Source organism: Homarus americanus, unplaced genomic scaffold, assembly GCF_018991925.1.
Source record: "Homarus americanus isolate GMGI-L3 unplaced genomic scaffold, GMGI_Hamer_2.0 scaffold16894, whole genome shotgun sequence".
Taxonomy (NCBI): domain Eukaryota; kingdom Metazoa; phylum Arthropoda; class Malacostraca; order Decapoda; family Nephropidae; genus Homarus; species Homarus americanus.
In genome coordinates this window covers 1,259,500-1,286,592 of record NW_024746541.1, presented here as the reverse complement: position 1 = coordinate 1,286,592, position 27,093 = coordinate 1,259,500, and the positions used below count along the sequence as shown (strand labels likewise).

Here is a 27,093-nt window from a genome sequence, read left to right as displayed (position 1 = left end):
CAAACTTTGAACATTTTATTTACGGCATATGGGAGGTGTATATTATCTAAGCTGAGATGTAAAAACTATTCTGACGCACTTAATCTATGAGTATTATTCGCATAGAATTTGTAATAAAAAATAAATACTAAAAATACTGCACCAAATTTCCCTAATAACTGGAAAAGTTAAGAAAGTGTCCAATTAGCACAAATGTGCTACGTTAAACTCTCCTCCTGACTACAGATTTGAGAACGAATACAATTTATTATCTTCAGATTTCGAATAAATATGACGACTAAAATGATGCTATGTTGCTGGGGGTGTATAGCAACACACTGGGTGTAATATAGTCTGGGTGTAGACTATGTTTGGGTGTAGAGCAGCACACTGGGTGTAATATAGTCTGGGTGTAGACTATGTTTGGGTGTAGAGCAGCACACTGGGTGTAATGAACGTATCTTCAGGTGTCATACGTATACCACCTTTCGACTTTTATCTTTCAATTTGCCAGATTGGATAATACTTTAACATATCTAGTGTTAAGATTTCTTTTCACCATTCATCAAGCATTGTACTGTATCAATCATCTCTGCTATGTCTATATTCTGTACAATTTATAATTGTTAAAACTAATCTTGGAACTATTAACTAAAGATGAATTTAATCTGTGTGTCAGTGATATATGTTAAGACTAAACTTTACTATCGTTAACTTAAGTTCCATTTATGAATGCTGAGAACACTCGGTCATTTTGACCAATAGGCGGCAATAGGGACCGGGCGGATATATTGCTCGCCTACTGGTTCGCGTCCGTGGCACCCTCACTTAACCCAACTGTGAATGGGTGGCAAAGTCTACAGCTGAGGAAGTGAGGTCCTGGACACAAGGACTCTTTATATATCAGGATCAACTATCAACAAAATTTGCACATTGACTAAATTTGAAAACGATATCCACTTGGGTATTTTCATACCTATAGCAAACATTCAGGCTAAAGAGTTTTCTTCTATTTGGAAATATTCTTTGGGCTATAAAAGACTAATTCAGGTGAATTTTTTTTTCGGTTACTGAGAAGGTTTTTGATACAGAGAATAAAAAGCTTCGCAAGAACTAACACAAATATTGGAATTATCTAACATTCATTAATCTTCATCAGTGTTTATAAAGTTGCAGTTTATATGTTAATACTAAAATGCCCAGATGTCATATAAACTACTTTTGACTCCTAGATATATTCTCTACGGCTCTCCATAACAACACTAACACTTCGTACCCGAGAAGGAGCACTTGGCAGTTGTTCCTTATTATCAGCTATTGATGAAGATCAGGAATAGTGTGGTCGAGAAACCTCTGCCCAGGAGGGTAGATGGTGTCTCACTATGTGACAACACACACACACACAAACAATACCCCACTAGTCAGGCACCCTGGACCTCTTCGTGTAAACAGGGATCTCTACTAACGTGCCAACTATGTGGTTGTAGTGGCAATTTACAGAATCCAGCTAGGACTGCATAGTTGGCACGGGCAATCCTCAATGGAGGTTCACATTTCTTAAAACAGACGACTGAACGGGTTTTGTGTGAAATACAACAAAGCCTAGAATTGTTTTTGTTGTCCTTGTGGCACGTTAGTAGAGATCCCTGTTTACAAGAAGAGGTCCAGGGTTCGATTCCCGACTAGTGACGTATTGCTTGCACAAGGAAGTCCATATGTTATATGGACAGAGTATATATATATATATATATATATATATATATATATATATATATATATATATATATATATATATATATATATATATATATATATATATATATATATATATATATATATATAACCTTTTAGAGTACCCACATGACTGAGAGTTAGATTAAGTTAGGTTAGGTTAGGTTAGGTTAAGTTTCATTACCTTACAGTACGTGAGGGCAAACTAAGTTATGGTTGATATGGTAAAGTTAAGATAGGTTTGGGTGGGTAAAGATGTTTGAAGTTAGGTGTCTACTTGTCTACTTAAGTTGCATAAAGGACGCTGTTAATAAAGTTGACGTGATCTGCGACGCTGATGAAGAAGCCAGGGAGGATAGAGGCACCCGCTCCCCGGCATGCCACACCTGAACTCACTATCCCCACCACGAAGCGTCGACCATCAGCTTCATCCAGGAACAGCGGCCCGCCAGAGTCACCCTAGTGAGAGAGGATCATAGTCATCATCCTGGACCACCAAATAATAGACGACTACATCTACTTATTTTCTCTCTAACAAACACCAGAACAAAACAAGAGACTCACCTCACAAGCACTTCTCTCAGGGTGATTGGCACACATAATGTCTCGTCCTTGTAGTAAGTCAGGGTACACGACACGCAGTTGTGGCTCATGATGTTCTCTCCTGTAGATGCTCTCACACTCTGCAGAATCTAAGATACGAAGATCAGCCTCCTGCAACACTGCTGACTGGTGCGCTGTAACAACAACACCACCCTGTATGTTAACCCTGATAGGCTGCAGTGAATATGTCCAGTGTATCTGAAATGCAAACTTTCTTTCTCTAAATATATCCATCTGTGCTTCTGGGAGTTGTGGATACAATAAGCAATTGAGTAAGCCAAACATGGAATGTGGGTATTATCATAAAGTCTTGGATCTGTGCAAAATTGGCTACCTTCGCTCCTAATGTTATGAAGTTTTGGAAGGTTTTGTTTGCAGGCACAAAAACATTTAAGGCACTATAACTGTTACAGATCTATCAAAGAGGAAAAATTTTTTGATGGAATTGTGTATGTGGTTACAGTGTAACTGAGGAACATCCTGGTGGAGTTCAATAATTAAGAACATAAGAAAATAAGAATGAAGGAAGCTGCAGCTGGCCTATTGGCCCGTACTAGGCATTCCCGTTTACACCTAACCCCTATCATTAATATATCCATCCAACCTATATTTGAAGCTACCTAACGTGTTCGAGTTAATGATGATGTTTGGTAACTTGTTCAACTCATCCACTACTCTATTTCCAAACCAGTGTTTACTTATCTCGCTCCTAAAATCTAAATTTGCTTAATTTAAAATCATTGCTACGAGTTCGCTCCTGGTTGGATAATTTAAGTACCGTTGTTATATCACATTTGTTTAGCCCTGACTTCAACCTATACAGTACACCTCAATCATATCGCCCCTCACTCTACGACTCTCGAGGGAGTGCAAATTAAGATGCTTTAACCTGTCTCTATAATACTCAAGATTCCTGATGCCCGGGATTAGTTTTGTCATTCTCCTCTGTATGCTTTCTAGGGATTCGATATCCATTCTGTAGTACGGAGACTAAAACTAAACTGCATAATCCAAGGGAGGTATCACAAGCTCAAGATACAGTTTTATTGTAGGATTACCTCGCTAGTCTTGTAACTAACACTCATTTGTAGGCACACAAGTATTTTGTCAGCCTTGTTTCGAGCAAATGCGCATTGCTTTGGTGTAAGATTTCTACTTACCATTACTCCTAAATCTTTCTCACAGTCGGATTTCTCTATATCAAGGAGGTTCATCTGAAGTATGGTTTCTCTGCTTACATTTCCAAGTCTAAGTACTTTACATTTGTCCACATTAAATTTCATCTGACATTTTTCAGACCAATCCAAAAAAATATATAATTCTTCCAGTAGTTTTGCGGAGTCTTCGTCAGATTTAATTACACGCCCTATTTTAACGTCGTCAGCAAATTTACTGAAGCCCTACTTATGTTGCTGTATATGCGTATATCTATAAAAGTCATAAAAGTTGGAGGTAACTCACAAGTGTTGGAGGTAACTCATAAGTGTTGGAGGTAGCTCACAAGTGTTGGAGGTAGCTCACAAATGTTGGAGGTAACTCACAAATATTGGAGGTAACTCACAAATATTGGAGGTAACCCACAAGTGCTGGATGTAACTTATAAGTGTAAAGAGTATCTCTCCCATAGTTCGCCATTATGTGTTCAAATAACTCACTCTGGTTGATAAGGCCGAAGCCAGAGCCGGTAACGGTGGAGTTCGGGGTAGGTCGTTTGTCTGACACACAGTACGGGAAGACCAGTTCGTTGAAGATAATCTTGTCCACTGTCTCCAGCAGCGCTATGTCGTTGTATCGATTGAAGGAATCTCCTGTTATCGAGGTGTTAGGACACACTCTGAACATGGAGGTGTTAGGACACACTGAGGACATTGAGGATTTAGGACACACTGAGGACATTGAGGATGATTTAGGACACACTGAGGACATTGAGGATTTAGGACACACTGAGGACATTGAGGATTTAGGACACACTGAGGACATTGAGGATTTAGGACACACTGAGGACATTGAGGATTTAGGACACACTGAGGACATTGAGGATTTAGGACACACTGAGGACATTGAGGATTTAAGACACACTGAAGACATTGAGGATTTAGGACACACTGAGGGTCTGTCTACTTATTGACAAAAATATCTATATTAAGTGTGAGATATTTATAATTATTTACGTATAAATTATGTTAACGTAAAAAACTAGATAGTGAAGAACTAAACACACCTTATCACTTCCTTCTCGCGTCTTGGATGACACTCCCATGTCCCCCACGCACCTCTGATTCAGGTCGTTACCAAGTGCCCCGCCCTCAGTGGCATTAACTGTATCTCACACACTACAGACGTGTTAAAGGAGCTCTGTAAATTACCTCCTGTATTCTCTCTCGTAGACAGACGGTTGCTTATTACTGGTCAATTCGTAATTAATAACCATAGAGTGTGCTATATTTGGGTAATGAAATAGAAAAACCATATAAAGTTTGTGTGAACATTTAAACACTGTGGAACAACTACAAAGTACAGTAACTAAAGGGAACACCAGCTAGTACAAAGATGTTACCAGGTGATTTACCAAACATCCACGCCAAGAACACAAGGTGTCAGCGGTTCGGATAACTATAATCTCCACTAAACTGGAACATAATAATTATAAAGGTGACAGTGATAACGATACCTATATAATATTATTGCCTGGAACACAAACTGGAAGAGGTAACTGCCCAGGTAATATAGGTGGTGATCCAATCCTCAGTAAAAGGTAATAAAATGGGGAGATGTGACAGGGCAAAGTGAACATAATAGCCAATGTGCAGAATTAATCCAAACACACGCATACTCATACATAATTACACACGTACAGCTGGGGACTTTTCTAACTGTTGTTCCAGTCAGTGTTGTCAATATCCACTCTCTGTGAGGTGTGAACCCCGGGATAATCGAGTCGTGAATCCGAAGCATTCACCTCATCCATGGTTGATAGGGGATGGCCTGGAGTCTCTATATATTGCGTCCTTTTACGACTTTCATGACCCATTAAATAATGGATGCATTTAATTAGATTAAACATTAGCATCAAAATATTAATCTTGTATAATAATACCTGAACGCGTGCTTCTTGTCTGTCTGTAACACACTGGGGCAGCTCCTCGTGGAATATATGGCCAGACTACTGAATAAAGTTAGTTCGGGAGAGGTAGGTCTGACATTAAAATCGTTGGTGTTGTCTATAAATATAACATTATTATACGAATGGGATCTGTGCATGTAAAATCTTTATACCATACAAAACACCACTAAGAAGGGGGGTTGTTGGATAACTTCGTTGAAAATTAAGTGCCCAATGCCACATTGCCATTAATCTTTTTATAGTGTAAATTTTGGGTTACACTATTAGAAAAAAATGTGGCTACAAACACTGCAGGCATCCTACAAGGTGTTGTCATAAAATTTTATGAAAATCGGTAAAGCACTTTTCTGACCTTATGGGCGTGTGCTTTGGAATATAGGTAAAGGCTTACATTTCGAAGGGCTCAATGGCACATTATCGTTATTATTAATATTTTTCTTTTTAGGGGAGGACACATCATGTCAAAAAGGAAAACGTGATAATTTTTTTCGTTATCACTGACCTCTATTACCCCAATGTGCAAATATTGAGTAATGTAGCTTGCCTGTATCCTAGCTACAATCATCTTGATGAGGAACTCAGTCGAACCAACTGTATATAATACTTAGTCTTGACGTTCCTTACATTATCCTATATCAAATATGGCGCTCAGGGGTGAGAGTTTCAGAAAAATAATAAATAAATAAATAAATAAGTAAATGAATAAATAAATAAATATGCATATATTGCTCAAAGCTGTAGCACAAGCTGGGAATACCACTCAAAGCTGTAGCACAAGCTGGGAATACCACTCAAACCTGTAGCACAAGCTGGGAATACCACTCAAACCTGTAGCACAAGCTGGGAATACCACTCTAATGTGAGGTAAAACATTGTTAGTGTTTTGACCTACGTATTTATAGCCTTGCTTAATACATACTATGTTATAACTGAACCTCTCCCATCCCTGCAGAACTGAACACTCAGTTGTGTTCTGACCTCACTAGGGGAAAGGTCACGGCAGCTTAGCTCAGCTCCCGGGGATAATTACCAGATATGGCTAGTGCTACTTGTAAATGGGGTTATGCCCTTCTGTGGGCCGAGTTAGAGAGTACCAAGGAAAAAAACCTGAAATTAGTAGAAGAAAACTTGAAATTAAAGGAAGAGAGCAAGGATGAAGGAAGAAACGAGACAGGGAAAGCCGGTGAATGAAGAATGGAAGGTTGTGAGGAGAGGGACTACCAAACTGGTGGTTAAGAAATACACCAAGGATACAACAACGACAACCAGCTAAGTGTACCAACTCGTTCAGTCCCTTGATAGACGAATTGGACGTTAGTACAGTCAGGGACAGGGCTGACAAGGAAGGTATAAAAACTTTAATTGTTGGTGACTCACAGGTAAGGTACTTGGACAGAGCCTTTTGTGGTCAAAATAAAAATAGGATGAGGGTGTGTTTGCCAGGGGCTGGGGTGGGGGATATAGTTGACAGGATGGACAATATCTTGTCTGGTAATGGGAACAAACCCATTATCTGCCTCAGTGCAGGAGGCAACGATATTGGCCGGTGTAGGAGTGAAGAGCTTCTTGATAAGTTGAAGACAGCTATAGATCGTATTAGGACTAAGGGAGGGATCCCTATCATATGTGGTGTCCTACCTAGAAAGAGTTAGCAGTGAATGGTTGTCAAGGGCAGTTGGTGTCAACAGCCGTCTTGATGGATATTGCAAGTCAATATCAGTCCCATTCATTGACAACTGGGACAACTTCTACGGCAGAAGGGACCTTTATGCTAGGGATGGGGTACACCTGTCTTGGGAGGGGGTGGCAGTCCTGGCTGGGTCTCTAGAGGGGGCAGTTTAAAAGATATCGAAGTCTTTAAACTGCTAGGGGAACATATGGGCACGGGGGTGGAGGAGACTGCAGTGGGAGAGGGGAAAAAACTAAATTAGATAGTGAGTTTAAACCTAAACGCAGTAAAGGGAGGACTCAGAACAAGACTAACTTAAATGTCTACTTGCGAACAGTAGAAGTATGAGAAATAAAATGGATGATATTAGGGCATTGGTATGTACCGAAAAAATCGATATAATAGCATTCACTGAAACATGGATCAACCTAGACTCAAGTGAGTTACCGGTCGAATACCAAATTGCTGGTTACAAATTGTTCCATACAGATAGGCGGTCCAGGAAAGGAGGTGGAGTAGCAATCTATGTCAAGGATAATCTGAAGTGTGAAATAAATAAGGAAATAAAAACTGAGCGGAATACTGAAACAATTTGGATAGAATTAATCGGCGGTAGGGAAAAATTAATCACAGGAGTAATATATAGACCTCCCAATATTGATAGAGTTAATGAGCGACTTATCTGGGATGAAATGCGCAGGGCTTCCATACACAACAAAGTCTGTATAGTAGGCGACTTTAACCTTGGCCAAATAGATTGGACTGACCTTATGGGTAACTCAGAATCAGAAGATTTTCTCGAAACGATCCAGTACTGTTCCTAAGTCAACATATAACCAAACCCACCCTAGGTAATAATTTACTGGATTTAGTTCTGTCGAGGTAGAGAACGAACTTGCAAACAGCGATCACAAAGAAATTAGATTCCAGTTAGATTTTCAGGACAGATGTAAGGAAAATTCCACTAAAGTACCGGATTTCAGAAGGGCAAACTTTGACACTTTAAAGAGGCAGCTGAGAGAGAGGGTGTCACGCTTGGGCGTGAACCTGACAGATGACACAGAACTGATAACGAGATCTGAGATTGCCGAGTTCCACGGCAATTTAAATAATGAGTTACTTATTGAACAAAGGCAGAACATACCATAAAAAAAACTCAGATCAGACAACAATGATCCTAAATGGATAAATAATTATTTAAAGAACATCATTGGCCAAGGGAAGGCTATAGGTAGAAAGATAAATCGTGGCGAAATTTACCTCCAGGATTATTATAAGGTATTGCGAGTAGGGTTAAAACCGAGATAAGGAAAGCCAAGAGGAATAATGAGGTAAGGATAGCAAGGGAGGCGAAGACAAACCCCAAAGGATTCTACCAAATGTATCAAACTAAAACACGAGATAAGATTGGACCAATACGGTCAGATACCGGCGAGCTCACTGATACCAACGGAGAAATGAGCAATAATTTGAATAAATATTTTTCAACAGTTTTCACCACCGAAAATTTAAACATGATACCCGAGGCACCGACTAGTAACGATGTTAGTAAGCAAATAGACAAACAAAAGCCTAATAAGTCACCTGGCCCTGATGAGATATTTGCCAGAGTATTAAAGGAATGTAAGGAAGAGCTTAGTATGCCCTTTGCAAAGTTGTTTAACATGTCCTTCAAAACAGGTGTAGTACCAGAATCCTGGAGGATAGCGAATGTAATACCGATTTTCAAGAAGGGGGATAGATCACTATCCTCTAACTACCGTCCAATCAGTCTAACATCAATAGTAGGCAAATTACTGGAAGCAATCATTTCAAACTCTATTCGAAATCACCTGGAGAAGCACGGATTGATCAATGATTCCCAGCATGGCTTCACACGCGGACGTTCATGTCTAACTACTCTATTAACATTCTTTTCATCAGTTTTCGAATGGGTGGACGAGGGGCACAATTATGATGTGGTATATCTCGACTTTAGTAAAGCCTTTGACAGAGTCCACCACGAAAGACTAATTAGAAAGGTAGAAGCACATGGGATCAAAGGTAATAAATATCCTTAAATGGATTAGGGCGTGGTTACAGGACAGGAAACAGCGAGTTAGCATTAATGGCACAAAGTCCCATTGGAGCAACGTCACTAGTGGAGTTCCCCAAGGCTCAGTACTTGGACCATTATTATTTATTATATACATAACCGACATAGATATCGGCATAGACAGCAACATAAGTAAATTTGCTGATGACACTAAAATAGGACGTGTTATTAAATATGACGAGGACTCCGCAAAAGTACAGGAAGATCTAAAAAAAATTTCGAATGGTCTGAAAAATGGCAGATGAAATTCAACGTGGACAAATGTAAAGTACTCAGTATAGGAGATGTAAACAGGGAAACCAGATACCAGATGAACATCGATGCCATAGAGAAATCCGACTGCGAGAGAGATTTAGGAGTAATGATATGTAGGAACCTTAAGCCAAGTATACAAAGTGTTTTTGTTCATAACAAGGCTAATAAAGTACTTGGGTTCATACAAAGGAGTGTTAGTTACTAGACTAGTGAGGTCATCCTAAAACTGTTTCTTGGGCTTGTGAGACCACACCTGGATTACGCAGTTCAGTTCTGGTCACCGTATTACAGAATGGATATAGAATCCTTGGAAATAATTCAGAGGAGAATGACAAGACTAATCCCGAGCATTAGGAACCTTGTGTAAAGAGACAGGTTAAAGCATCTTAATTTGCACTCACTCGAGAGATGTAGAGCGAGGGGCGACCTGATAGAGGTGTATAAGTGAAAGTCAGGGCTAAACAAAGGGGACATTACAAAGGTACTCAAACTATCCAACCAGGAGCAAACTCGTAACAATGGTTTTAAATTAGACAAATTTAGATTTAGGAGTGAAATAGGTAAACACTGGTTTGGAAACAGAGTAGTGGATGAATGGAACAAGTTACCAAATATCATCATTAACTGGAATATGCTGAATTGCTTCAAACATAGGTTGGATGCTCATATGAGCAATAGGGGTTGGGTGTAAACGGGACTGCCCAGTATGGGCCAATAGGCCCGCTGCAGTTTCCTCCATTCTTATGTTCTTATGTTCTTATAAAATTCAACTTATTTGCAGAAGATAGTAATCTCTATGCCAGCAACTCAGACCTCCATTCCTTGATGAGAACTATGAACACTGAATTAACGAAAGTCGGGACCTGGGTAATACGTAATAAACTGACCCTAAATCTTGAGAAAACCCACTACACGATCTTTCACAGAAGAAAAACCTTACCTCCAGACTTGAACCCCGTGTACCTTGGTTATATAGTCCTCAAACGCGAACAAAATACTAAATTCCTCGGAGTTATTGTTGATGAGAAACTTAACTGGAGAAACCACATACAAGCCATACACAGTAAAATCAATAAACAGTGTGGTATCATGTATCACACTCGACAGTCACTCACTCTCACAGCAATGAAAGAAATCTATCATGATCTTGTTTACCAACACCTGATACACTGTCACACACTATGGGGGGGCCATTGGCTCTTCAAAAACACAATCTCTGGTTACTGCACAAAAGAGAGTTGTACAGACAATGACTTACTTGAAAAATACAGATCACACAAACGAAAAATTTGCTATATTGAAAATTTTAAAATTCGAAGATATTAACACTTACTGCTGTGCCCTCTTTGTTAACAAATCTATCAATCACTTGTTTGACAATAATTACTTCCAGTTCCGGAATAATCAGAGATACAACTTAAGGCACCCAGAGCTACTTAGACCACCCCCCATGCGCTCCTCTCAGTCCCAGACCTCCATAAAATATTACGGTGTGAAGGTATGGAACAACTTAACCCCACACATCCGAGCAAAGACTACGCTCCCTTCCTTTAAATCATCTCTACAAAAATATCTATTGTCGAAGTATTAATATTTCTTGTAACACTTACTATATTTACAGTACCTGCTTTTATTGTACCACCAAAACCGTTTTATCGGAAATTATCATGTAAATAAATAAGTAATTACCATTGCAATAAACATAATTGCCAACTAGAGATAATCCTGAAAGCTCTGTCCTCTTGTTCACCCTTATTACTGCACAACCTAAGTTGTACTGCTCCCCATTATACGTATGTTTTTAAATTTCACTCTATATATATATATATATATATATATATATATATATATATATGTATATATATATATATATATATATATATATATATATATATATATATGCTGATAACCACAAGGAAAGAAGAAAACACGAAGTTCCCAAGCGCTTTCGTGTAATTCACATCTTCAGGGTGAGTACAGAGGGTTACGTCATAAGGTAGGCTGTACTTACAAGTGCAGGTCGATGTAAATCAGCATGGTGTTCCAAGAGACAACAGTACTGCGTAAATTGTCTTAGCACAAAACTCAGGGACCGGATTGTTAGTTGATGTGTTCACTACTGCCGGCAGAGGGTGGAGGGTGTTCGCAGTATCGTTGTAAGACTCGGTCTAAGCTAGGGGAGGCTAGACAGTCAGCATCTACAAAATTGTTTACTCGGCAGAAACCAGAACCGCTGGCTGTAAACACCCCCTCAGCTCGTTCCACTTCCTTCTACATTTTTATTACTCTCATAACTAAGCTATTTCAAACAATTTATTAACACTGTCCACGCGGTTCCCCGGGGGCGGTAACACTCCCTAAACTCTTGTTCTATGTCTGCGACGTTTACAAACATTTGGCGTTGTCACAGGTTGCGCGGCAACATGGGAGTCACAACACCTCTACAGTCTACAAGGGAGGTCGCGGCGTACGTGGTCGTTGGCTCAGAGGTTTATGTTTGTTTGGGTAAGGTGACACTCCTAGACACATCGGTTGAGGGGCTGGGAGGCACTCAGTGCTGATTGGAGGTGCTGAAGGGCAACAAATGCCAGCACTGTGTAGCTGAAGCCAGAGGCGATAACAGTAACGCAACGTAAAATAAAAACAGAAAGCAACATGTAGTATTTGTTTATATTTCCATTCGTATAATTTTTAAGGCACGACAAGACAATTACTGTACATACGTGTCTTTTATACATAAAATGTAATTTTATTTGATGTTTCTGAATAAACTCTCTAAATTGGAATCCTAATAACAGAACGCAGTATAAATAAACCTGTGTTAACTGAGTCTATCCTAAGTTAACGTAAAGGCAAGTTTTATATTACTATACTCACTCAAAGTTGGGATGAACGATAATCTGCTTGATGTCGTAGTCGACTGGTCTAGAGTTTTTCTCGTTTTGTGAGCTGAAGTCTAGTTCTCCGAGCCTGACTGTCTGTATCCTGTGAAATACCACTAAAATGTTAAAACAACGCCAGCACACGCACTTATGAATGCCTGATGTTCACCTCCAATTCACCAGGCTAGTATAAAAAACAGTTTATAAGACGGCTTATAACAACACACAAACAAACAACTTACGGGAAATCAGGATCGAAGACACAGTGTGCGGCCGTTAGGAGGAAACGGTCAGAGATGGGTGTGGCGCCACATAAAGCGTCCATAACTGTAAAATTACCATTGGTCTCCGGTGTCATCATGTGGGTGCTCCCTGCGGAAATTAACCACCATATTTTACCATAACTGACAATAACATAAATGATTTACTTATGATAAAGAGTCTCACTGAGCTTTTGGAGCCACGACACAAAATTATTGGCGACGCAAAATGAAGGCAAGATGTACTCAGACCTTCCGTACTAAACTCGACCTCTTAATCAGAGTTAAGGACAACACCTGACATAGTAACCTTTGCGAGAGCCCATCTCTGGGATTCTCATAGATTTGTATGTTAGTATCTCTGTTTAAACTACAGATTATCGACGTTATATAGTTACGGCAAAGTTTCAGTACAGATTTGACACTATTTTGGTCGTCGTCAGTGAAAATTATCCCATTGACCTTTAAGACCAAAAACTCACATCAGATACTCAAAGGTTCGGAAACAAACTTTTCTCTTAACTGGTGATGTAGGGATGCATTAAAAGAGCTCGCGTAACACGATGCAGATACTTAGAAGCTACGACTCTACCAAAACTAAATATATTGTCACATCCCAGTTTGTTTAGATGTTTATCGAATGGACCTCTAAGACTCTGAGACCTGGTGATAGTATCGATATAATATTATTAAACCAACATTACCTGGCAACATCATCATCGTCGACTTGTCCCTGTTCATTGTCTGTAAAAGATCAAATAAGTACGTTAATATAAAGGGTTGTTGTTGTTATCATGTTAATACTGCATTTCAACAACGAAGATGTTTGTGTGTAACAAGGAAATACATTAGTCCAGCAACAAAACATTATGAGAGTCAGAACTCGGTAATAATGCTAAAGGGAGAGAAACAGGCCAGGGAAATTTGCAAGTTGTTTAAAAAAATATGAATCTATAAATATATATGTAAGGCAGGTTGGATTACTTGCCGTACACACACTGTACAGGACGCTGCTGGCAGAGTATGAACCTAATCCTGAACAGGAGATTTTAACTGACTTTCTTACAACGTCAAAATGATGACCAAGCTATGATACCAAGATGGTGATCAAGGTATGATACCATGATGGCGACCAAGGTATGATACCAGGATGGTGACTAAGGTATGATACCAAGATGGTCACCAAGCTATGATACCAAGATGGTGACCAAGGTATGATACCAAGATGGTGATCAAGGTATGATACCAAGATGGTCACCAAGCTATGATACCAAGATGGTGACCAAGGTATGATACCAAGATGGTGATCAAGGTATGATACCAAGATGGAGACCAAGGTATGATACCAAGATGGCGACCAAGGTATGAGACCAAGATGGCGACCAAGGTATGATACCAAGATGGTGACCAAGGTATACCAAGATGGTGACCAAGGTATGATACCAAGATGGTCACCAAGCTATGATACCAAGATGGTGACCAAGGTATGATACCAAGATGGTGACCAAGGTATGATACCAAGATGGTCACCAAGCTATGATACCAAGATAGTGACCAAGGTATGATACCAAGATGGTGACCAAGCTATGATACCAAGATAGTGACCAAGGTATGATACCAAGATGGTGACCAAGGTATGATACCAAGATGGCGACCAAAAGACACTAGGACTACTGGGGCTTGGCCTATTTTCAGTTCTACAGGTAATAATATCTTGAGTCTTATAATCACTTGGCTGAGCTGTTATACATCTGTCACGGACTTATTGTGGCAGTAATAAATGTCAAAGGGGTTCATCACCGCATGCAAATCTAAGCTTATTTTGCCCCAAGTGTATTGATGAATTAACAATAAGAATCTCTCTAACCCACATTTACTCTAAAACGAAAAACATTTAAGAATCAACAAAGAAATACTTATTAGACATAGGTATTGTTTCATCTCAATATCCAGTTTTATTTCTTTTGATATTGTTAACTGTGATATGATGTGAGACTTGTGTCTCATAATAATCATGAGGAAAATTTATAACGATTTTTTTTCTCGATATATCATATAAATAATACAAAAACCTTATGAGTCTGCCTTGCGTGAAGTGAACAGAGCATATAATAAGTACTGGTTAGGTGATGTATACAATATAGCTCACCATATTTTGCTACACTCTATATAATTAGTGATTACTTTTGAAAACAGTGAAAAGAATCATTAGTTGACATCAAAATTGATTCAGAAATTCAGAAGTACATAAATTTTGTGATTGTTGTGAAGCGTGGCTACTGATGTAGCTTCACCTCGCAAGCGAGGGGACCCGGGCTCGATTCCCGGGCAGGGTGAAACGATGGGCAAGTTTCTTTACGCCATTTGCCTCTGTCTTTCCAGCAGTAATTGGGGACCTGGATGTTAATCGATTTACGGGTTGTCTTCAGGGGTAATGGTTAGCCAGTGCAGTTGGCGAGTTGTCCGGTCTTTTCGGACTATTCCTTGACACTGGGTCACACAACTCGTTAACTTAGGGTGTGGTTGTTGTGTTGAAGACAGCTTCTACACCTTAAACAAATTCACGCCTAGGTGGCCCTTGAGCAGGCTATCCTCGTTACACAAGGGGCAACCATTATTTATATCTACCTATCTATATTGTACTATAAAATAAAATGATAAAATAAAAGAAAGTGTCTGTCTGGGAGTGTCCAGCCGTAGTTTCATAATGGAAGTACTAAGAGACCTGAAAATTTACACACATATTACATGGGTCCCAAGGTTGTGCACCGTGTTATTGCTATTGACCATGGACGCCCGGGCGGTCCAGGCAAGAATTAAGTATCTTTTCTGGCGGAGTTATCGCTACAGTGATTGCGGGAGGTGGTTACACGTGTTACGGAGGGCAGACTGAGGCAGTCAAGTTTATAAAGTATATAACTAACCCGCGCAAAACCGGGTAATTTGACTAGTAAAGGTTAAGATAAAATACCAACACTGAAACAATTGAAAATGTTTTCTCATTACTGATATTTAGTAAACTTGAAGGTTAGCTGAGAACGCCATGAGATGCAATTATTATTAAGGTCCTTAGGCCTATGCCAGCATCCTCTGGAGTTTCGGTTACACTAGCCACTGATATCCCTGGATAGATTAACTATCCAAACGGCTAATAAGCTGATAAGTGGCGAAAAATTATATAATACCAATGAGCATCATTAAGAAAGTAGCCCACTTATTACTACCTGTTCTCCTACACATTTGTAACTCCTCCTTCACTAGTGGTGTCTTTCCAGATAAACTGAAAATTGCCAAAGTTTACCCAGCATATAAAAAAATCTGGGGATAAAGGTCTTTTCAAGAGTTACCGCCCCATTTCAGTCCTACCAGCCTTAAGTAAGATACTGGAGAAGCTAGCGTGTAGTAGACTTAATTCCTTCGACAGTGCCAACATCCTTACAGACTCTCAGTTGGATTTAGAGCTAGAAGGTCAACTGACAGTGCTCTGCTATCTTTTACTAATGACATCTTAAACTTCTTTGATGACAGTCAGTTCACAGTCGGAATATTCCTGAACCTCTCTAAAGCCTTTGATACACTCGACCATACCATCCTCCTGGCAAAGATTGAACATTACGGCGTTAGGGGCTTATCCCACAATTGTTTTACCTCATATCTGTCTAATAGGAAGCAGTATGAGTGCTATAATAATCATCAATCTGACTCCTCACCAATTTTGTATGGCGTCCCTCAAGGCTCCATTCTCGGTCCTGTACTGTTCTTGTTGTACATAAACGATATAGTCCACTCCAGCACACTCGTCAAATACAACTTATTTGCAGACGATAGTAATCTCTATGCCAGCAACTCAGATCTCCATTCCTTGATGAGAACTATGAACACTGAATTAACCAAAGTCAGGACCCTGGGTACTACATAATAAACTGATCTTAAACCACGAAAAATCCCACTACACAATCTTTCACAGAAGGAAAAACCTACCACCAGATTTGGACCCTCTTTAACTTGGTAATAGAGTCCTTGGGGTTGTTGTTGATAAGAAACTTAGCTGGAGAAACCACATATAAGCCATTCACAGTAAAGTCAATAAACAGTGCGGTATCCTGTATCACACTCGTCGGTCACTCACTCTTGCAGCAATGAAAGAAGTCTATTATGATCTTGCTTACCAACACTTGATACACTGTCACACACTAAAGGGGGCCTCTGGCTCTTGAAAAACACATCCCCTGATTACTGCATAGAAGAGAGTTGTGAGGACAATGAATTATGTGAAAAAACTGATCACACTAACGAACAATTTGCTGAATTGAAAATGTTAAAATTCGAGGATATTAACACCTACTGCTGTGCCCTCTTTGTTTTCAAATTTATCAATCACTTGATTGATAATAATTATTTTCAGTTCCGGAATAATCCGAGATACAACTTAAGACACCCAGAGCTACTAAGACGAACCCCCCATGCGCTCCTCTCAGTCCCAAACATCCATAAAATATCAGGTGTGAAGGTGTGGAACAACTTACCCCCACGCAACCAAGCAAAGACTACGCTCCCTTCCTTTAAATCATCTCTTAAAAAATATATATTGTTTAAGTATTAATATTCTTGTAATATCTACTTTTCATTCTTGCTCATATTGTACCACCAAAATCATTATATCATAGATTGTCATGTACAGTAGATAGAGAGAAACTACCATTGCAATAATTATAGTTGCCTACCAGACATGATACTAACAGCTCTGTCTTCGTGTTCCATTTTAATATAACCCATGTTGTACTGCTTCCCTTCCTTATCATATTTATGTACATTAGCACCACTGTAAATTAAATGTACTTTATATATCAAGTGCCTTCAAGAAAGCTCAGGCTCTCAATTGGCTTAATCATGTTAATATTGTTATTATTATCAACTCTTTTTTCTGGCTAAATAAACTGCTTCAATATCAATATCAATAATAAAAATCCACTGCGATGGACGAATATCTTGGCTTCATGAGGCAATATAGTACTTGGCCTTCTTGCTAAGAATTGTTTCTTGAGAACAAGAAATTTGTTGCTCCAAGATGAAATGCTTCTAGCAAAACACAAGCTGGCCACTGTATGTGTTGTCCACCGCCGCAGTCAAGCGAGTGCTGGATGATAAATTTTTGAACAATTCTTATTCATTGATTAGATTTTCATTTAAAATTGACCGGCGTGATAATAGTATGCTCGCTCAGGAGACGAGCGAGAGGAAGCTTTCCATACTACTGTAGACTCTGTAGCGGCTGTTGGCATGTGGCGCTTACTCGCATCCGCAGTGATACCGTTCAGTTTTGATGGAAAAATTATGCTCGTATATTCCAGCCAATAAAATCTCAAATCTCATATACAAGTAAGTTTTTGATCTTATAATTAGCCCTTTTCAGAAAATACACCAGAATGGATTTGAGAAATCAGTAAACCTGCTAATAAATCTGTAGGAACTGAACACTGCGTGAGTCACAGATACTGTAGTTGGCGCCAAGATGCCCTCCAGGCAACTTCTTCCACTAGAGATTTTATTAAAATTTTGAGTAGAAAACAGAAAAGAAAACAAAAAGAAATGTGTAAGTAAAAAAGTGAACTTAGAGGTGAACTCGGTGCTGGAAATACTCTTCTAAATGAACTACAGGGTGAATATCACATATTCTTATATATATATATATATATATATATATATATATATATATATATATATATATATATATATATATATATATATATATATATATATATATATATATATAATATGATTATTATCCCTAATCTGAATCTGCAAAAAACAAAAACATTTCATACTACACTGAACACTATAATGAGTCAACATCCAGTGCTGCTAATTACAACTGCCCGCTCCACTAGTATACTAGTGATTGAAAATTTCAGTGACTACCAACTTCCACACGAGTGAAAATCCGCTAGCCTGCTAGTGGTGGAGGCGAGTTACTTGCTGCTAGTGGAATCATTGACACGACGCGTGTAAAGCACTAGTTGCTATTGTGTCAACACTGACACCTTGTAGCAAACGTCGTATAAACGGGACTGATGTTACCCCTGCATCTTCCTGCCGCGCATAACAGAGAAACCTGTACCATAATTAAATGTACTAAATAATCATTTCCATTAGGTTATACTTTATGGTAAACAAATATATTGTTGCAATTAATGATTTTGACAGTGAATATTTTGTAAAAAGAAATACATATTTTGCATTAAGTTTACACACTGTAATGCTTTGTAATGAAATTGACTAACGAAATGACTTTTCTTATAATTCATCTCCAATTTAAAACCAATCATTATGACTGAGTGAAGTGTTTAGAAACTACAAGGAATATAAGCAGTCCCCATACTCCCAGGAACACAACACGCAGCACTTCTAATAGTCACAGTTAGTTTTTCCAATAGCCGAGAACTTGAGGAGAAAATTAACACAGGAAACACAGTAATACCCGGGAAAGGGCGGCTTCTTCTCGAAGTCTTTCTGCCTCGTCTGGAAAGATGATCCTCGTCGGGTCAAGGTTGACGTCACTGCCTCCGTAATTGAGTTTAGTGGTGGTAGTAGTGCTTGGGTAGCCTCGTCCACACTCTGGGGTACAAAAATCATCTATTATGAACTCCGACAGACAAAGTGATGCATTGTGTGCCTTGTCTCATAGTCTTTTGACAGAAGGAGTTAAATTTTCGGCGAGAAACTTACCGAAGTCAGGATCGACGATGGTTTGTATTCGTGAGAGCGGTCGTGAAGGATCAACAAGAGGTAGTGCTTGGGGTGCTGTAGAACGTCGAGGGTCCCCTATCCTACAACCCCCACAGGTGTGGCGGCAATTGGCCATCATAAAGTCTCGGTGGGTCTGACAGGCCCCGGAAGCCAGTCCCAAGTTACAACTGGCTCTCTTGTCTACACAATCAGGATCTACCGAGACAAGCATACACGTGAACACGTAAGAGATAATAAACAAACAAAGTTTAAGGTAATAAATATACACTTTAATTCATAGATGGATACAAGTGATCGTGGGCCCTTCGTGCCTGGTGGCAAGTCCGGTGGTACAGTTTACCGAGGCGTGAAATTCGAACGCTCATTCTCGGCTAGCGCGCAACCGCCGTTCGGCTGACAGGGTATAGCGACATCGTTTTCCAGATGGTCATGGTTGTTATAATCATGGTCGTGGTTGTTATAATCATGGTCGTGGGTGATAAAATCATAGTCGAGGTTGTTATAATTATGGTCGTGGTTGTTATAATTATAGTCGTAGTTGTTATAATCATGGTCGTGGTTGTTATAATAATGGTCGTGGTTGTTATAATCATGGTCGTGGTTGTTATAATCATGGTCGTGGGTGTTATACTCATGGTCGTGCGTGATATAATCATAGTCGAGGTTGTTATAATTATGGTCGTGGTTGTTATAATCATGGTCGTGGTTGTTATAATCATGGTCGTGGTTGTTATAATCATGGTCGTGGTTGTTATAATCATGGTCGTGGTTGCTATAATCATGGTCGTGGTTATGATCATAGTCGTGGTTGTTATAATCATGGTCCTGGTTGATATAATTATGGTCGTGGTTGTTATTATTATAGTCGTGGTTGTTATAATCATGGTCATGGTTGTTATAATTATAGTCGTGGTTATAATCATGGTCGTGGTTGTTATAATCATGGTCGTGGTTTATGATCATAGTTGTAGGTGTTATAATCATGGTCGTGGTTGTTATAATTATACTCGTGGTTGTTATAATCATGGTCGTGGTTATGATCATAGTCGTGATTGTTATAATCATGGTCGTGGGTGATATAATCATAGTTGAGGTTGTTATAATCATGGTCGTGGTTGTTATAATCATGGTCGTGGTTGTTATAATTAAAGTCGTGGTTGTTATAATCATGGTCGTGGTTATGATCATACTCGTGGTTGTTATGGTCATGGTCGTGATATAATCATAGTCGTGGTTGTTGTAATCCGGTCCTGGTTGTTATAATCATGGTCGTCTGTTATAATCATGGTCGTGGTTGTTATAATTATAGTCGTGGTTGTTATAATCATGGTCGTGGTTGTTATAATTATAGTCGTGGTTGTTATAATCATGGTCGTGGGTGACTTAATCATAGTCGAGGTTGTTATAATAATGGTCGTGGTTGTTATAATCATGGTCGTGGTTGTTATAATTATGTCGTGGTTGTTATAATCATGGTTGTGGTTATGATCATAGTCGTGGTTGTTATAATCAGGGTCGTGGGTGACAATCATAGTCGAGGTTGTTATAATCATGGTCGTGGTTATGATAATAGTCGTGATTGTTATAATCATGGTCGTGGGTGATATAATCATAGTCGAGGTTGTTGTAATCATGGTCCTGGTTGTTATAATCATGGTCGTCTTTGTTATAATAATGGTCGTGGTTATGATCATACACGTGGTTGTTATGATCATGGTCGTGGGTGATATAATCATAGTCGTGGTTGTTGTAATCATGGTCCTGGTTGTTATAATCATGGTCGTCTTTGTTATAATCATGGTCGTGGTTGTTATAATTATAGTCGTGGTTGTTATAATCATGGTCGTGGTTGTTATAATTATAGTCGTGGTTGTTATAATTATAGTCGTGGTTGTTATAATCATAGTCGTGGTTGTTATAGTCATGGTCGTGGTTATGATCATAGTCATGATTGTTATAATCATGGTTGTGGTTATGATCATAGTCGTGGTTGTTATAATCAGGGTCGTGGGTGATATAATCATAGTCGAGGTTGATATAATCATAGTCGAGGTTGTTATAATAATGGTCGTGGTTGTTATAATCATGGTCGTGGTTGTTATAATTATGTCGTGGTTGTTATAATCATGGTCGTGGTTGTTATAATCATGGTCGTGGTTATGATCATAGTCGTGATTGTTATAATCATGGTCGTGGTTATGATCATAGTCGTGGTTATTATAGTCATGGTCGTGGGTGATATAATCATAGTCGTGGTTGTTGTAATCATGGTCGTGGTTGTTATAATCATGGTCGTGGTTGTTATAATTATAGTCGTGGTTGTTATAATCATGGTCGTCTGTGTTATAATCATGGTCCTGGTTGTTATAATCATAGTCGTAGTTGTTATAATCATGGTCCTGGTTGTTATAATCATGGTCCTGGTTGTTATAATCATGGTCGTGGTTGTTATAGTCATGGTCCTGGTTGTTATAATCATAGTCGTGGTTGTTATAATCATGGTCGTGGTTGTTATAATTATAGTCGTGGTTGTTATAATCATGGTCGTCTGTGTTATAATCATGGTCCTGGTTGTTATAATCATAGTCGTGGTTGTTATAGTCATGGTCCTGGTTGTTATAATCATAGTCGTGGTTGTTATAGTGGTCCCGTTGTTATAATCATGTCGTGGTTGTTATAATCATGGTTATAGTCGTGGTTGTTATAATCATGGTCGTTGTTGTTATAATGGTCCCATGGTCCTGGTTGTTATAATCATGGTCGTGGTTGTTATAATTATAGTCGTGGTTGTTATAATCATGGTCGTGGTTGTTATAATTATTGTCGTGGTTGTTATAATCATGGTCGTGGTTGTTATATTTATAGTCGTGGTTGTTATAATCATGGTCGTGGTTGTTATAATCATGGTCCTGGTTGTTATAATCATGGTCGTGGTTGTTATAATTATAGTCGTGGTTGTTATAATCATGGTCGTGGTTATGATCATAGTCGTGATTGTTATAATCATGGTCGTGGTTGTCATAATCATGGTCGTGGTTGTTATAATCATGGTCGTGTTTGTTATAATCATGGTCGTGATTGTTACAATAAGGGTCGTACCTGAGACTAACACAGGTAGAATAAACCCCACACCTTATCTTTAATCTCTATAAACCCAGATTAACCTCACCTAATCAACAGGATTAGAGACCATTAGGATTGTACCACCAATACCGACACATTTCACACTGGATTAATAACAAAACATTTAATCACATTTCCAATAGCTAATGTCTTACGGATATCTTATCAAATTGTGAGTCTTACATGTCTATATAATTATGTTTTAATCTTACAAATATTTATAGTTCGTTGTGTATTGTATTGTGTGGTATGGTATTGCATGGTATTGTATGGTATTGTACTGTATTGTATCCGGCTGACAGCGTAAAGCAAATGAGGGTGCGGCAAGTCCGTAGACTTGCATTGTTTTCCATCGTAAATAATATGATTAATTAATGCCTTCCTAAAGAAACCATCGACATGGGACCAGGTTTGTTCTACTGTACGAATTTTTAGCGATCTTCCCACCAAGTTTGATGAAAAACGATTGTGCCGTTTCGGATGCCCAGAACAGATACACACACGGCTAGTCCTATAGTATATTAGATAATGAATACGCTCATATTACATAGATGGAGTTGTACGTAATAATTAGTGAAACTTAATTTACACCCTTGCAATAGTCATTCTGCATTATAATCGTACAAAACTTAATTTAAACATTCACAGGGTAAATTACTCAGTTAGTAGACCTTCGAAGTTGTAAGTCCTCTCTGTAGCGATACTAAAAACAATATATCCGCCATCTTGTGACGTTACATTTTGTATCTAGAGGCCGGAACTTTCAGGACCTTCGGAGCTCCTGTACGGGAATAAACCCCGGACATAGTGTGTATATTTCCTGATTACATAAACAATATATATTTCTTCGAAGCTATGATAAGCCTTATTAAAGCTATTTTATCTGACAATACTGTAGAAAATAGGTTCTATGCTTTATTTCAACATACAGCCTTGGGGGTACAGCATGGCAGTTTACTGCTTGCCATCATCAGTGTGATGACTGTGTTAACATTTTGGATTGGCGAGTGAGGGTCCATATATCTTCGGCGATTTACCTTCTAATCCAATTTCCCGACAGAAAGCCCTCAATATATAATTCATCATCTTATGTCATCATTTTCGTTGTCTTCCATCACAGAACACTTAAAAATTTCTCTATAACAACTGTCTTACACACAATTACACGCTCCTCCGCAATAAACAGATGATGTAGAGTAGTGTGAACAATGAAGAAGGCGAATAATGAGGCAGCACGGCGACTGGGAACTGGTACAAATTTATGAATCTATGATAAACAATGAGGTTAAATGCAAAGTTAAGTTTACCAAAAAGGCTATATTCATATTATACTAGCTTTAAAACCTAAGGTCGGCTATAACTCAAAGTTAAGAGTACTGTTCATAACCCAACATACCTAAACATGCATTACAGCTAACTGGACAGTTCTGTAACATGAAACCAGGGTCGGTGTCACATAAGGCATTACTGGCCCACTGCAAACAATCTGGTGAATGATCCTCACAGCTGCCTGCAACAGACAACAAACTGAATGTTAGCTTCCTGTAACTCACAATAAACTGTATGTTTGCTGTTTACACCAAATTATATGTAAGCTAATTATAAGAGGCCATAAGTTAGCTGCCTGTTAGAAACTGCCCGTTAGTTGTTTGTAACAAAGTTATGCACCCATTCTGATGGTGCTGTAATGGCCCCTGTTTCATAAACAGAATGATTATATAAATGGGTAATTACATATTGATTTATATACATAATCATCCCCTGTAACTTTCCACTGAATAAGATGAGTCATCTTGATGGCATCTGGTCGGCACCCTTCTTTTTAAGGTGTGGCCAGAGACAGCTTAGGTCAGCGTTGAAAGGGCCGGGCGATCGGGGCACTGACACCCTGAGGCCTCACTCTCCCTCAACGCTTCACATAGGAAAGACGTTTTTAAGCAGGTCTATTTACATAGCCTCCGTCCTTTTCTTAACACTCATAGTTACAGTGATAAGTTACGGTTGATTTACACTTTGGAATTGTCTTAGTTGTTCCTGAATAAATGGATAACAAACAACTTGGGTTTTGCTACTAATACCCAATAAAATATAAATGTTCCAGCCTAGTTAACTTCGACAGAACCTACAGTTAGCAGGCTATGACAGTGGTCCACTCAATGGTCTGCAGTGGAAATCAAAAGGAAATCGTTGAATAAGGAGGCAATTCACCACCGCATACCCTAGTTAACTGTAAACAACAGCTATTTTAGCCAAGTGTCATCTACTGTAAATTAGCTATCTGTCATATATTGTATATTAGCTATCGGTCATATATTGTATATTAGCTATCTGTCATATATTGTATATTAGCTATCGGTCATATATTGTACATTAGCTATCTGTCATATATTGTATATTAGCTATCGGTCATATATTGTACATTAGCTATCTGTCATATATTGTATATTAGCTATCGGTCATATATTGTATGTTAGCTATCTGTCATATATTGTATATTAGCTATCGGTTATATATTGTATATTAGCTATCTGTCATATATTGTATATTAGCTATCGGTCATATATTGTATATTAGCTATCTGTCATATATTGTATATTAGCTATCGGTCATATATTGTATATTAGCTATCTGTCATATATTGTATATTAGCTATCGGTCATATATTGTATATTAGCTATCTGTATATATTGTATATTAGCTATCGGTCATATATTGTATATTAGCTATCGGTCATATATTGTATATTAGCTATCTGTCATATATTGTATATTAGCTATCTGTCATATATTGTATATTAGCTATCGGTCATATATTGTATATTAGCTATCTGTCATATATTGTATATTAGCTATCGGTCATATACTGTATGTTAGCTATCTGTCATATATTGTATATTAGCTATCGGTCATATATTGTATATTAGCTATCTGTCATATATTGTATATTAGCTATCTGTCATATATTGTATATTAGCTATCGGTCATATACTGTATGTTAGCTATCGGTCATATATTGTATATTAGCTATCGGTCATATACTGTATGTTAGCTATCTGTCATATACTGTATATTAGCTATCGGTCATATATTGTATATTAGCTATCGGTCATATACTGTATGTTAGCTATCTGTCATATACTGTATATTAGCTATCGGTCATATATTGTATATTAGCTATCGGTCATATACTGTATGTTAGCTATCTGTCATATATTGTATATTAGCTATCTGTCATATTCTGTTGTTAGGTGCAACCAATTACTTCATGAGTTGTACGCCCCTGCTGGACATATTGTAACCGAGTATGTATTCTTGATATATATTGTATGATTATATATTTTTTCAGACTAGAATTATATTGTTTTTTGGTGTGAATAGATTATAATATTAAATACTGTAATAGCATTAACAATGACATGTTAAGTGCGATGGTTGGGTCAGTCTGCTCAAAGCAAGCTATACAAGCCGACGGCTTCAGAGACGGCTAAGTAGCAAACAAGCTCTGGGTAGTCTTCGGACCTCCACCACTGGCCTGTGTTGTCAGTTGACTTCAGTCTTTGATCGGGTGATGTACTCATGTTATTCATTGTTGAGGCTGGCTGGCTGTTGTTCGTGTTGTATGTATTTATGTTCTAGAATCGTGTATTGATTTGGTTGTTAATGATATTAGAAACTGTAAAGTAGCCTAGTATGTTCATGTGATTAGCTTTACTTCATTGTTATTAGTGGTAAGTGTTTGTAAATATAGTTCTACATTTTATTTAAGTTTTTTTACTCCAATCGTCAAGTATTCAGTTATTAAAAGGGGCTGCATTCAATCCATACATTACACCGTAGTTGGAGTTGTTCTCGATACAAGTTTAAGAACCATATATTGTAATTCTCTTTATATACCTTCACTTTTTGTTTGTTACGAGCCTTACCCCTTTGACACGTAACACTGTATATAAACTTCCTGTCACATACTGTATATTAACATGATGGGCCAGGTCATCACAACACCTTGGACACCTCGCCCCAGCATCATTACACATGTGCCTTGACATAATTCGATGTGATGAGACTACTTTTTGTTCCTATAAATCATTCCTGGGGTCACTTATTGGATGGTTTACTGCTGTACCTTTCTGCATGTCCTTCACTTCAAGAGAATATGAGAATTTGACACGTGTCTGTCCTGCAGTGCGGCCGTTAACAGGCACCCCAGAGTGTTGCCACAGTGGGTTGGTTTACACTTCCTGCAGATGAGGAACGGCTTTTGGATTTTCGAGTAAATTAATAACAGCTAAAAATTAGACCAAAGAAGGTCCCAGAAAATGTATTTATTATCATCATTGTTTGATGTTATCATTATTATTATTACGCTTCGTAAATAGCAGCAGTAGTAGCAATAGTTGTACATACTTACCAAAATGGGCTTGTGTTTGGGTGGCCCAGACACCAGTCACCATCAAGGCTGCCCATAACTTTTTATTAATCCTCGTCATCAGTAACAGGTGTGGATGGACAAGAACTGGACTCTGCGTTGAGGTGGTGATGACTTCAATATCCAGGATGTACAGGGAGTGTCTCTCTTATCTTGTGTTTTATGCTGTGAATGTGAGAGAGAAGTGACTGAGAGAGTGA

General features: G+C 38.5%; 1 protein-coding gene across 2 annotated transcripts; it reads right to left on the bottom strand.

Annotated features, from left to right (window-relative positions):
• Window positions 1–1,024: 1,024 nt before the first annotated feature.
• LOC121879280 (phenoloxidase-activating factor 3-like) lies at window positions 1,025–27,093 on the bottom strand. 2 transcript variants are annotated; one of them, XM_042385873.1, is made up of 11 exons: window positions 26,876–27,093; window positions 23,865–23,978; window positions 19,325–19,540; window positions 19,077–19,213; window positions 13,303–13,342; window positions 12,581–12,710; window positions 12,334–12,441; window positions 11,994–11,996; window positions 3,969–4,120; window positions 2,275–2,447; window positions 1,025–2,169 (listed from the first exon to the last, which is right to left on the bottom strand). In XM_042385873.1, the coding sequence occupies exons 1-11, from the start codon at window positions 26,952–26,954 to the stop codon at window positions 1,996–1,998; spliced, it is 1,326 nt and encodes a 441-aa protein (XP_042241807.1). In that variant the 5' UTR covers window positions 26,955–27,093; the 3' UTR covers window positions 1,025–1,995. The 2 variants fall into 2 exon arrangements, with proteins under 2 accessions (XP_042241807.1, XP_042241809.1); XM_042385875.1 differs by lacking the exon at window positions 23,865–23,978.